Source organism: Canis lupus, chromosome 1 (genome assembly GCF_048164855.1).
Source record: "Canis lupus baileyi chromosome 1, mCanLup2.hap1, whole genome shotgun sequence".
In the NCBI taxonomy this organism is placed as follows: Eukaryota; Metazoa; Chordata; class Mammalia; order Carnivora; family Canidae; genus Canis; species Canis lupus.
In genome coordinates, this window is record NC_132838.1 from 75,972,408 (window position 1) to 75,985,041 (window position 12,634).

At 40.7% G+C, this 12,634-nt stretch overlaps 1 protein-coding gene across 2 annotated transcripts in view; it reads left to right on the forward strand.

Annotated features, from left to right (window-relative positions):
- Positions 1-2,416: 2,416 nt before the first annotated feature.
- Positions 2,417-12,634, forward strand: part of LOC140638637 (solute carrier family 28 member 3-like) — a 56,776-nt gene continuing 46,558 nt past the window's right edge. For both annotated transcript variants that reach the window (XM_072836318.1, XM_072836307.1), the window contains exon 1: positions 2,417-2,742. In XM_072836318.1, the coding sequence (XP_072692419.1) occupies positions 2,665-2,742 (78 nt within the window). In that variant the 5' untranslated portion in view covers positions 2,417-2,664. The remainder of the gene's footprint in view (positions 2,743-12,634) is intronic.

The following is a 12,634-nucleotide window of genomic DNA, read 5'->3' on the forward strand; positions in this document are numbered from 1 at the left end:
TCTCAAAAATGTTTGTACTCTTTTCAAACTGAAGTTTGAAAACAGCCTGGGGGCAAAGAAAACACTGGGTTGTATGTTATAAAAATTTCTTATAAGAGTATCTGCAGGAGTGTCAAGCACGTCAGTCAAGCTACCTGTGCTCATAACCACATATATCAGAATAAAATTTGAGTTTTGTTTTGTTGTTCCCTCCAGAGAGTAAGATGCTACCTAAGCTCTAACTAGATTGAATCATGAGCTCATGGTGGTTTTGATATCTGGTTGTAGCAGCTGGTTTCTTCCAACAAATTTACAATGAAAGTTCCCCATATGATCTGCTTTCTGTTTATCTCACCTTTCTCAATCACTTCCAATTGGACTTTTAGCATCTGGTAACATGGTGCCTACTTATGATGGCATATCACAATTATGGGGAAGAACTGATCAAAATTCCCAAGTCTCCATTACTCAGTGAGAATCAATAAAGAGCATGCCCATAAAGCAAGCTCTGATGGTGTTGAAACATGGTGAGGACTTGGAACAGGGGTGTGTACAGGAGCACACAGTGAGAAGTCAGAGATCACCCTTCCCACACCGCCAATACAGTGGGGCTTTGGGGAGAGACTGGATTGACAATCTAGTGGGAGTGCTAAGCCTTCCCGTGTAAGCACATGTTACCTGCTCAGCCAGAGGTGTACCTGGCCTCAGGGAGAAAATTGTCCCTAAAATGCATGCAAACTACTGTTTAGAGATCATCGTGTTTTTTTTTTCTTTTTTTCTAACATCTTAAGATAAGTATTATCATATCACAACAAATTTAATATGTGCCCAGCACCAGTCTATTTTTAGTTGTACATCTTGTCATCTCAATTATATACTGTAAAATGACAACTATTATCCCAATTTTATAGATGAACTATTGAGCACAGAATTTGGTACCTTGTCCAAATTCACAAGGTTAGTCAGTCAATGATCAGCACACATTTTCCATAAAGAGCCAGGTAGTGAATATTTTAGACTTTTAGCCATCAGTCTGTGATCCCTTTCAAGCTACTGTGGAGCCATCAGCAGCCGTAAATGATACATAGTGCATGGGTAAGTTGGTGTCCCAACAAAATTTTATTTATGGACACTGAAATTTCAACTTCATATTCTTTGCTTGTGTCATAAAATACTTGTACCTTTGATTTTTTTTCCAACCATTTAAAAACCTAAAATCTCACACAATGAGATGAGCACTGAGTGTTATACTATTTGTTGGCAAATTGAATTTAAATAATTTTTTTAAAAAATAAAAAAAAATAAAAATTACAGAAAGTAAAACAAAATAAATTAATTAAAATACATAAAAATCTAAAACTATTCCAAGCTTTTAGATTGTATGTATAAAAATAAGCACCTTGGAGCACCTGGGTGGATCCGTTGCTCAAGCAAACAACTCTTGGTTTTGGCTCAGGTCTATTTCATGAGATCCTGCCTGCATGGGGGTGGGGAGAGTGGGTGTCTGTACTCAGCAGGGGGTCTGTTTGAGATTACCCCTCTACACCTTCCCCCTTCCCACATGTGCCTGCTATCTCTCTATCTCTCTTTAAATCTCTCTGAAATAAATAAATGAATCTTTAAAAAAAAAAAAAAAGCAACTGGCTGAGTTTAGCTCTTCAGCTATAGTTTGCTGCAGGAAGTGGTAGAGACAGAATTTAAACCCAGAATTTAATCTCATCCAGGCAATGTGGATTAAGAACTCACTAATCATTATAGTAAATCATGATAGAAATTGCAGCAAAGTATGAAACAGAAAATAAGAACCACCCATAATACCTCAACCCAGAAATAACCATTAATAATATTTGATATTTTCTACCATTCTTTTCTTTCATTCTGTATGCAGTATATCGTTCATTAATTCTAGCTTTTCACTTCTTGCAAGCATTTTTCACATTTCCAAAAAGGCCCACAATTGCCACTCATTTTAAAGGTACTAAGGGAAACTGCCATTTTTGAAAGAATTGTATAGCTAATAATTTCCTAAAATAGAGAATCTTTTTATTAAATGAGCAGTTGGTCACATTCCATTTATCTGCTGCATATTTGCATTTCTAGGAAGTAGATTTTGAAAAGCAATCCAATCTGTGGACAGGGATGTAGTCAAAAGGCTTTGGAATCATCTAGACATGAGGTTGGCCTCTCACCATCCCTTAATTAGCCAACAACCCTGAGCAAATCATAACTTTACCACACCTGGTTTTGCTTGTACTGAACCCAAGACCACTGTAAAAGTGTAGACCTGGCACAGAATATTGGCAATAGATAAAAACCAGTCCTTAAGGTCTTTCCCCATCCCCCAAGATTCCTAGTCCCCAGCACCACCCACAGGAAATAGATTATTTCACTCATCACTCTTGTGAAAGCATCCTTTTCTGTCCTGTTCACTGAAAATGTTTTCCAGAGTAAAAACAGCCCAAGCTTAATGAGGTGGGTGGACCTGAACTGGAAGGGTTTCCTTCCCTTAAAACCACTCCTTCCACCTACTCCGCCCAACAGATTCTTCAGTTTCCAGTGCAAGCCTTGCCCAGGTGCCATAAACAGCAGGTAGCAGCCTGACATCAGCAGAGGCTGTGATCCCTTTCAAGCTACTGAGGAACCTCTAGACCAGATCTGAAAAGAATTCGGAGCCCAGCCAATTCCATGAGCAGCAGAGACTTTGTGGAGCTGACGGGTATGACAACCCCCAGAGCCAAGGGCTGCAGCAACACTGGCTTCCAGGTGAGCAGACAGGCGTGTTGCCTTGTGTTTAAGACCACGTCAATGGGAATAAGGCTCTTTTCTTACCACCTTGGCAGGTTTCTGAACAAAGCAGTGGGATTACTGGAATGCAATAAGATTTTCTCATAAAACTTTTTCTAAAATATTGTATTTTGCTTCTTGAGTTGTTCCTGTTGACAAACCTGAAAAGTCTCTTTTAATTGAACTTGTTTGCATCGCTGACTTGCCCTGTCACTTAGGAACAAGACTTTCTTCTCTGGCTTTTGTTTTGAGTTCACAGGCCCTGCCAGCATTTTCCAAAGAGCTAGTAAAATGGAGAGAATGGGGTGAGTCCAGCTCCTGAATGTAAGGAGCACACTTGAGGCTTTCTTTCTTTATACCAGGTCCCAAAGCCCCTGTCTGACAGTGGCCTAGGTGCCCCCCTCTCCAGTGCAGCCAGGTTATGCAAACTAGTCTCATGTCATCAATCAAAACTCACTGAGTGATTAATGCCACTTACCTCTGGGCTGGGTGCTGCAGAGACCCGGAAGGAGCCCTGTTACAGGGAAATGCCAGGTGTTCTGACTGGCACTGAGATGGGGGTTTTCAGAGATATCCCGGGCTGTGGTCCCTTCCCTAAGCTAGCATGGGAGTCACACTAATGGGGGTCAGCAACCTCCTGGGATTCATGGTTACCAAAGAAAGCAATACAAACTTTTAGGCACTGGCAAAGAAAGGAACAAGGAAGGTAAAAGGGCTTTAGCACACGTCCTAAGTCTTCTACCCACAAGTTACTGTCCCTTCCCTGAGTTTCAGTTCAGCTGCCTGTAAAGTAGTCACAGTGATCTTCTCTCAAGGTTAGTAGTGTAAGGGAAGAAAAGTTTTGTCCTCTTCCCTCTTAGATTCAGCACCTGAGGTCTGTGAATTAAACTGAGAAATGGCAGATTAAACAGAGAAAGGTAATAAAGTTTATTAATATTTTAATGTTAGGGGGATCCCTGGGTGGCGCAGCGGTTTGGTGCCTGCCTTTGGCCCAGGGCGCAATCGTGGAGACCCGGGATCGAATCCCACGTCGGGCTCCCGGTGCATGGAACCTGCTTCTCCCTCTGCCTATGTCTCTGCCTCTCTCTCTCTCTCTCTGTGACTATCATAAATAAATAAAAATTAAAAATATATATTTTAATGTTAGGTTCATGTAGCTTCATAGAAAAGAAATAAAAAATTCAAAGAACCTCAACAACTCAGGGGCTTATATACCATTTTAACAAAGGAAAAAGAATTGTGGAAAAGTGATTAGACAAAAGAGAAAGAGAGAGAAAGAGGTTAAGGGCCAAGAGATTGTGGGAAGTGACTAGGAAATATTGGGGTAGCTAATGGAAGATAAGGTTTAATATGAGGTTTATGCAATCTTAACTCTATTACCAGTGATTAGGAGTATTCTCCTCTCACTGATGGAAGAGAGGACAGCTGCACAAGGGAAATTCATGCCCTGCTCTCAGAAAAAGGGAGGAAGACTGAAGAGAGTTTTCTGTGTCTGCTTTTCCTTAATTGCTTACAGCTCAAAATTACTCTTAGCCAAAATGGCATCTTTTGGCGGTGGTATATCCTAACTCCCTTCATAGGAGTTAAATGAGAAAAAGCATAAAGCAGAGGTTCTTTACGGTTCAAGAGAATGGAAGAAACAGAATGGCATAGAATTAAAGTCAGGATGAAGCAGGACCCCCCCCTTTTTCTGCAGTGGAAGGGGGCCCATATCACCAGTAGTTGGCATCCCAGTCAGTGAGGAGGACACAAATCCATCAAAGATAGCCCTGGTTTCTATGCTTCATTCTCTTCTATCAAACATAGCAGTTCCAGGTATCAAACTCAGGAGAATTCCACACATCAACACCCACAAACTGTGACCAGGTTATTTCTTCCAACGCTTGCGGTTTGACAAGACACATGTTTACTCAGCAAAATCATTAACTTCCCCCCTTATTTAAGACCACTGCTGGAAAGGGATACCAAGGCAAGAAGGGATAAGACACTATTCTTGCCCTCCAGGAGCAAAGCAAGCAGAAACCAATATGCAATTGTAACATGATGTAAAAATAAACAAAAAACGATGTCAGAAGTTGGCAGAGAGTATATTGCCCATACAGATGCAGGTGAGCCGGGCTGACCAGGAAGCCTCTCAGGGTGAAAGAAGGGGCAGGGATTTCCCAGTTGAACAGGGAGAGCTGTCAGCAGAGCACTGCAAGCAAAGAGAACTTCCCGAAAGAGGGTATGTGCTTGGGATAGAGAAGATGAGGTACTGGAGCTGGAGAGTAGGCAAGCTGGCCCCAGATCATGTGGACTCAACGCATGCTAGCACATTGGGGACGAATCAACCAGAATTTGACTATCCAATTGTTAAAGTACTCTACTAGCCCTGTCGAGGGTGGACAAAATGGAAAGAGATTTGTGTGTGGTTGTGATGCCACTTAGAAGGGTAGCATGATAATCATGGTGCAAACCAGCACGGGGCAGAAGTACCAATACTGGTTGGAGGCCCTCTCAGCGTGGAACTAGCGTTGAGTCAGGGTGAGGTAAGAGTTGCTCTGGCTGTGAATATTCCCGTTCTCTCCTCTGAAAGGTAGGATAATGATAGTATATCTTGGGGTTGAGAGAATTAAGTGAATTAATATATGTTAGGGGGAGAAAGTATTTGTTTTTAAAAACTGTGCTGTCTTAGTTCGTTCAGGCTGGTATAAACACCATAAAGTGGGTGGCTTATAAATAAAAATTTATTTCCCATGGTTCTGGCGACTGAAAGTGCAAGACTGTAGCACCAACAGACTCGGGATCTGGTGAAGACACACTTCCTCATGGACAGCCATCTACTTATTGTGTCCTCAAGGGCAGAAGGTGCAAGGGGATCTCTGGAGTCTCTTTTATAAGGGCACTGATCCCATTGCTGAGGGCTCTACCCTCATAGCCTAATCACCTCAAAGTCCTCACCACCTAAATCTGTCACGTTAGTATTAGATTTTCCAGCAGGAATTTTGTGAGGATAGCAGGGACACCTTCAGACCTTAGCAGGTACCTAGCTAGCACTCAGAGTGAACATAATAATAGTATCTCTTGGTGCTGGGGCAGGTTAAAGAGAGTGACTAGCCAACATATCTGGCTTGAGAGCAGAACTTAGAAGTGATTCCCTTTATAGAAACAGGAAATCCAGAGGGATGATTAGAACAAGGACAACCATGAATTCATTTTGAGGCCTGCTGGATGAAATTAGGGTGATTCCTCACCCCTAGATGAAGATGGGGAGGAGGCAGGAAACTGCAGGCATACATGCACCTGGAGGCTAGAAGGGGCCATCATGCATTTGGGGGCTGTTAGCACACTGATGATCCAGTGGCATGAATGAGACCGGCTTATAAGAGAAACCTAGGAAGCCCCAGTGTTTATGGAGCTGGGAGGTTGGAGCAATCAAAGGATCTTCATCCTCAGGGAGAGAATGAGGAGCAGCACCAGGAGAGGGGAGAGTCTGGGGAAGCCAAGGGAAAAGAGAACTACATGAGCAGCAGCAAAGACAAATTCACTGGATTTGCCAACCAAGAAGTCACCAGTGACCAGGAGTGGGGGAGGAGGACAGGTGGTGTTATGAGCGGGAGCTGTGAAGGGGAGCAAATGAGGGAAGAGAGGACGTTCTTTCCCCTGGCAGAGCAGAGCGGGGAAGAGAGACAGACTCAGGGGAGGCAGGATTGAGACTATAGACAGGAGGCTTTTTAACTCAAAAAAAAATTTTTTTAAGGATTTTATTTATTTCTTCACAAGAGACACAAAGGGAGGCAGAGGCATTGGTAGAGGGAGAAACAGGCTCCCTGCCAGGAGCCCAATACAGGACTTGATCCCAGGACTCCGGGATCACGATCTGAGCCAAACAAAGGCAGATGCTCAACCACTGAGCATCCCCCCAAAAAAATTTCATTGTGAAATATAACATGCAAAAAAAACCACACTTATTATAAAGTGCCATCCACGTCAAGAAACAGGACATTGCATCCCTCAGCTAGGACACCCCAATTCTGTACATCTGTCACAACTGCCACCTCCACTGGGGATGACAATGATCCTAACTTTATAGGAATTACTTCCCTGCTTTGCTTTATGTCTTATCTTATAATTATGAATCCCCTAGCACTGCTTTTGCCTATTTTTAAATTTTATATAAACAGAAAATTACAAGAAAATATTTGCTTATTTTAAAACATTTATATGGAATTGGGCAAGATGAATCATTTTGTGTCTGACTTCTTTTGCTCAGTTTTGGATTCCTGAGACTCAGCCATGGTATTGTGTGTAACTGGAGTTCATCCCATTTCATTGATATACAGTATTCTCCATAAACATTACACAATTTATCTCTTTTACTGTTGGTGGACATTTATGTCATTAAGCTTGGAGCTTTTAGGAGCTTCTACAAGCAAACACAGCTCTAAACACTCTCAGACATGTCCCCTGATGCGTATGTAACAGACTTGTTTGGCATTATATTTAGGAGTAGAATCGCTAGGTCATTGGGAATGCATCTATATTTTCAACTTTAGCGACTCTGGCAACCTGGTTTCTCAAGTGGTTTTACTAATACACACTTCCATCCAGGGAGTGTGAGTTCTTTTTATTGCAGAGCCTCACCAATATTTATCTGGCTTTTTAACTGCAATGTTTCTGGTAGATGTATAGTAAGTAGTGCAACACTTTGGTTTCATTTTACTTTTCCCTTGTTATTGGCCACTAGATACCAACTTTATGGAATGCTTGCTCAAGTCTCTCACCTGTTTTCTCTACTGGATTTTGTCTCTTTTCCTACTGATGTGAAGGAGTTCTTTTTATGTTCCAAAGACAAGCCCTTTTTCAGTTATATGGTTTCCAAATGACTTCTATACTTCTTAAGTTGTCTTTCACCCTTTAATATTTGGATGCACAAAAGTTAATTACATTGTGGTCCCAATTATTTATTAAGTGTTTCTGTTTTATATATCCTGTTTAAGACATCTTTTTCTGTCTCACAAGATCATAAAATACCCCCCCATATTTTCCAAAAACTTGTTGCTGACTTCCACATTGAGGACTCTGGTCCTCCTGAAATTAGATCTTATGAATAAACAAGGTGGGAATCAAGTTTTTGTTTTTCTACACAGGCATCCAATTATTTCAGCATCACTTAAAAAACAATATTTTCCCCACGTGACTAGTATCACATTTATCAAGTGTCCATATTTAGGGTATGTCTTTTTAGAATAGGGCAACTAAAAGATTTTCCCAAACTGAAAGCAGGGGGAAGGATCCAGAGGAGACAGAGAATGGAAAATTGACAGCAAGAGAGGTCAGGATTTCTAACGGTGAAAATTGAGGCAATTTTTGAAAGAATACTCTTACTAAAGGGTGTTCTGTAGAAATACAGGTGAGGTTTCATCCTGCCTATGAGTCATTGATTTTAGGACCTGTGGCCCTCAGAGCCACACAGCCCATGCTCACTCAGATGTCAGCTGCGTGGTACCCACTTACAAGAGTCTCAACACGGAACTGGGTGGGAAATGTGACTCTGCACACACACACACACACACACACACACACACACACATACACAGATTGACCTACTCCTTGAATAGTCTGGCGAGTTAGTTGAATTTGAAGAGTTTGTTAAATTATGGGGAAATTTTGGGAGGTCATCTAAGTGCAAGAATGTTTGACACAGATAATTTGAATAGAGAAGTTCAAATTATCTGTGGTTGGGAGTAATCATGCAAAGTAAGGAGGAAGAGCTTTATTTCTCTCTAATCCTCTGAGGGAGGTCCACATGAATCACACCAGGTGGTTGAGTAGGTTTCCACTAACTCAGAACAAGCTTGGCCAGAACTATTGAGGTACTTTTCAGCCCACAGGTGAATTAAAACACAGAAAACACATGACAGTAATTGCCTTTGTGAAGGACGTTTTAAAAACTTCTCTCTCCTTTCCTCAAATCAGATCATACTTAATTTATTTCTAACAACCTAGATGGCTAGAACCCAAGGCATTTCCATGATGCCTCAGTGGGGAAGGATTTAGTGATCTAGTTTTGCCCTTTACTCCAGTCTCTCACTTTACTTGTGGGTTTTTTTTTTTCACATCTCTTAATTTAAAATGAAGATAGTGGCGCCTACTGACCCATGCAGATAGAGCAGGTGAGAGCAAAGAAACCGACAAGTGACATTTCCAGGAGGCACCAAAATTAGGCTTCCTGTTGACCCACATGGCTACTTCCTCATTCCCCTGCAGAGCATGAGATCTCGAGGTCAGAGTAGAGGGAAGAAAGAAGTAGATGGGGAAGAATTTTAAAAGCACAGCTGGAAAAAGAGGTGGTCTGTAATGTTCCAAGAACTGACTATATGGCATGTGACTTTGACTTTGGTTAGAGATAACAAAGAGCCTCTTCTTAAGGAGGAAATGGAGAGGGAAGAAAGGGATGAGCTTTTGAGAAAAAGCCACACTGGGGTGTGGTGGTGGGTTAACCACAGATGCTAAGGTTAAAAGTCACATACTGAATCATTGTGAGGAGGGCAAAACATAGGTTCTTTGGGTGAAGAGTTGAGACTTCAAAGCCAGAATGCCAGCCTACCATTAAGGCAAGTTACCTAACCCCCAAATCTGTTTCCCCATCCAAAAACCAGGTCCTAATACCCTACATCATAAGACTAGGGGGGATAGTGGAAAGCTCTAGCACCTAACAAATGCTCAAGTATCAGCAACTATTAGCTAAACCATTTAGTTGGGGATGCTATTTTGGGTGCAAAGGCCAAACCAAAGTTTGAAATCCAGGTGTGAATTCTGTGTATCTACAATAAGAAACTATGGAAGATGCTAAGAGGCAACTTGGAATTATTTTAATGTCAGCCAAATGTAAACCTCAAGTCCCTTGGGTCCCTGCCAGACTGAGAGACCTTGGCTCTCAGCATCTGTGTCTCTTTAAAAGGACTTTATAAAGTTATTTTTATTTTTTTAAAGATTTTATTTATTTAATCATGAGAGACAGAGAGAGAGGGAGAGACACAGGCAGAGGGAGAAGCAGGCTCTACACAGGGAGCCGATGTGAGACTCGATCCCGGATCCCAGGATCATGCCCTGAGCCAAAGCCAGATGCTCAACTGCTGAGCCACCCAGGCATCCCTACAAAGTTATTTTTAAATAACTTTTGGTTTATTCTGATCCATTTCTTATAAGTCAAATGCATCTCTAAAAAAAATTTTTAGGCTCTAAATTTATTCACTGTGTTTCTAATTAATTTACATTCATTTAGTCAGTGCTCTTTGGAATGATGTGCTTGATAACCAAAGTGATTTTAGGATTAGCCAAAAAGCAACGTTCTTCCTAATGTAAGCAAATTCAAATGCTTATGGCACACTGATGTATTCTCATTAATGCCTCACTATCGAATGTTCTGACTTGAGATAGCCTGATTCAGGATAAGACTAATACTTAGGAAGTGACCATGATTTCCCAAAATTGAACAAGAGTAAGGCAGGCCCATGAAACCAAGATTTCATCCTGGAGGTGATTCAGGCTTTGGCATCAAATGCATTTTCATAAAAAAAGAGATCTATTATCATCCTTGATCCCTTTAGACAGACTGGAGATTTACCTACTAAAAACCAATCAGAGAGGGAATAAGAAGAATTTTTTTTTTCAATTGATGGCTTAAAAGGGATTATACCCTTGTTCATTTTTTCCTCAACTGTCAGAAGATGTTTGCTGTTAAGAACATTTCTGTTTCAATTTTAAAAACATATTATAAGCAACTAAATGCCAACAAATCAGGCAATCTGGAAGAAATGGATACACTCCTGGAAATCTACAAATTACCAAAACTGAAACAGCAAGAAATAGAAAATGTGAACAGGCCAATAACCAGCAAGGAAATTGAAGAAGTCATCACAATCCTCCAAGACACAAAGGTCCAGGGCCGGATGGCTTCCCAGGGGAACTCTAAAAAACATTTAAAGCAGAAATAATACCTATTCTACTAAAGCTGTTTCAAAGGATAGAAAGGGAGGGAATACTTCCAACTCATCTTATGAGGCCAGCATTATCTTGATCCCAAAACCAGACAAAGACCCCAACAAAAAGGAGAATTACAGACCAATATCCCTGATGAACATGGATGCAAAAATTCTCACCAAGATACTAGCCAATAGGATCCAACAGTACATTAAGAGGATTATTCAATGTGACCATGTGGAATTTATCCCTGGGATGCAAGGCTGGTTCAACATTTGTAAAACGATCAACCTGTTACATCACATCAATAAGAGAAAAGACAAAGAACCATATGATCCTCTCAGATGCAGAGAAAGCATTTGACAAAATTCAGCATCCATTCCTGATTAAAACTCTTCACAGTGTAGGGATAAGCAGAACATTCTTCATACAATAAAAGCCATTTATGAGAAGCCCACAGCAAATATCATTCTCAATGGGGAAAACTGAGAGCCTTTGCCCTCAGATCAGGAACACGACAGGGATGTCCATTCTCACCACTGTTATTCGACATAGTACTGGAAGTCCTAGCCTCAGCAATGAGACAACAAAAAAAATTAAAAGGCATTCAAATTGGCAAAGAAGAAGTCCAACTCTCCCTCTTTGCAGATGACATGATAGTTTATATAGAAAACCCAATGGCTCCACTTCAAGATTGCTAGAACTCCTACAGCAAGTTGCCAATGTGGCAGGATACAAAATCAATGCAGAGAAATCAGTGGCATTTATGTACACTAACAATGAGTCTGAAGGAAGAGAAATTAAGGAATCGATCTCATCTACAATTGCACCCAAAATCATGAGATACCTAGGAATAAACCTAACCAAAGAAGTAAAGGATCTATTTCCTAAAAACTACAAAACACTTATGACAGAAATCGAGGAAGACATAAGGAAACACAGTCCATGCTCATGGATTGGGAGAATAAATATTGTGAAAATGCCTATGCTATCCAGAGCAATTTACACATTCAATGCAATCCTTCTCAAAACACCTTGGTCTTTCTTCATAGAGTTGGAACAAATAATCTTAAGATTTGTATGGAACCAGAAAAGACCCCAAATAGCCAGAAGAATACTGAAAAAGAAGACCAAAGCTGGGGGCATCACAATTCCTGACTTCAAGCTGCATTACAAAGCTATAATCATCAAGAAAGTGTGGTACTGGCACAAGAACAGACACATGGATCAATGGAACAGAATAGAGAACCCAGAGATGGATCCTCAACTCTATGATCAAAACATCTTTGACAAAGCAGGAAAGAATATCCACTGGAAATAAGACAGTCTCTTCAATAAATGGTGTCGAGAAAATTGGACAATCATGTGAAGAAGAATGAAACTAGGCCATTCTCTTGCACCATACACAAAGATAAATTCAAAATTTTGAGAGATCTAAATGTGAAATAAGAATCCATTAAAATACTAGAGGAGAACACAGGCAACAACCTTTTTGAACTTGGTCATGGTAACTTCTTGCAAGACACATCTGTGAAGGCAAAAGAAACAAAAGCAAAAATGAATTACTGAGACTTCATCAAGATAAAAAGTTTCTGCACAGTGAAGGAAACAATCATCAAACTAAAAGACAACTTACTGAATGGGAGAAGATATTTGCAAACGACATATCAGATAAAAGGCTAGAATCAAAGATCTATAAGAACTTATCATACCCCACACCCAAGAAACAAACAATCCAGTCATGAAATGGGCAGAAGACATGAACAGACTTTCTCCAAAGAAGACCTACACATGGCCAACAAGCACATGAGAAAATGCTCTATGTCACTTGCCACCAGGGAAATACAAATCAAAACCATAATGAGATACCATCTCACACCAGTGAGAGTGGCTAAAACTAATAAGA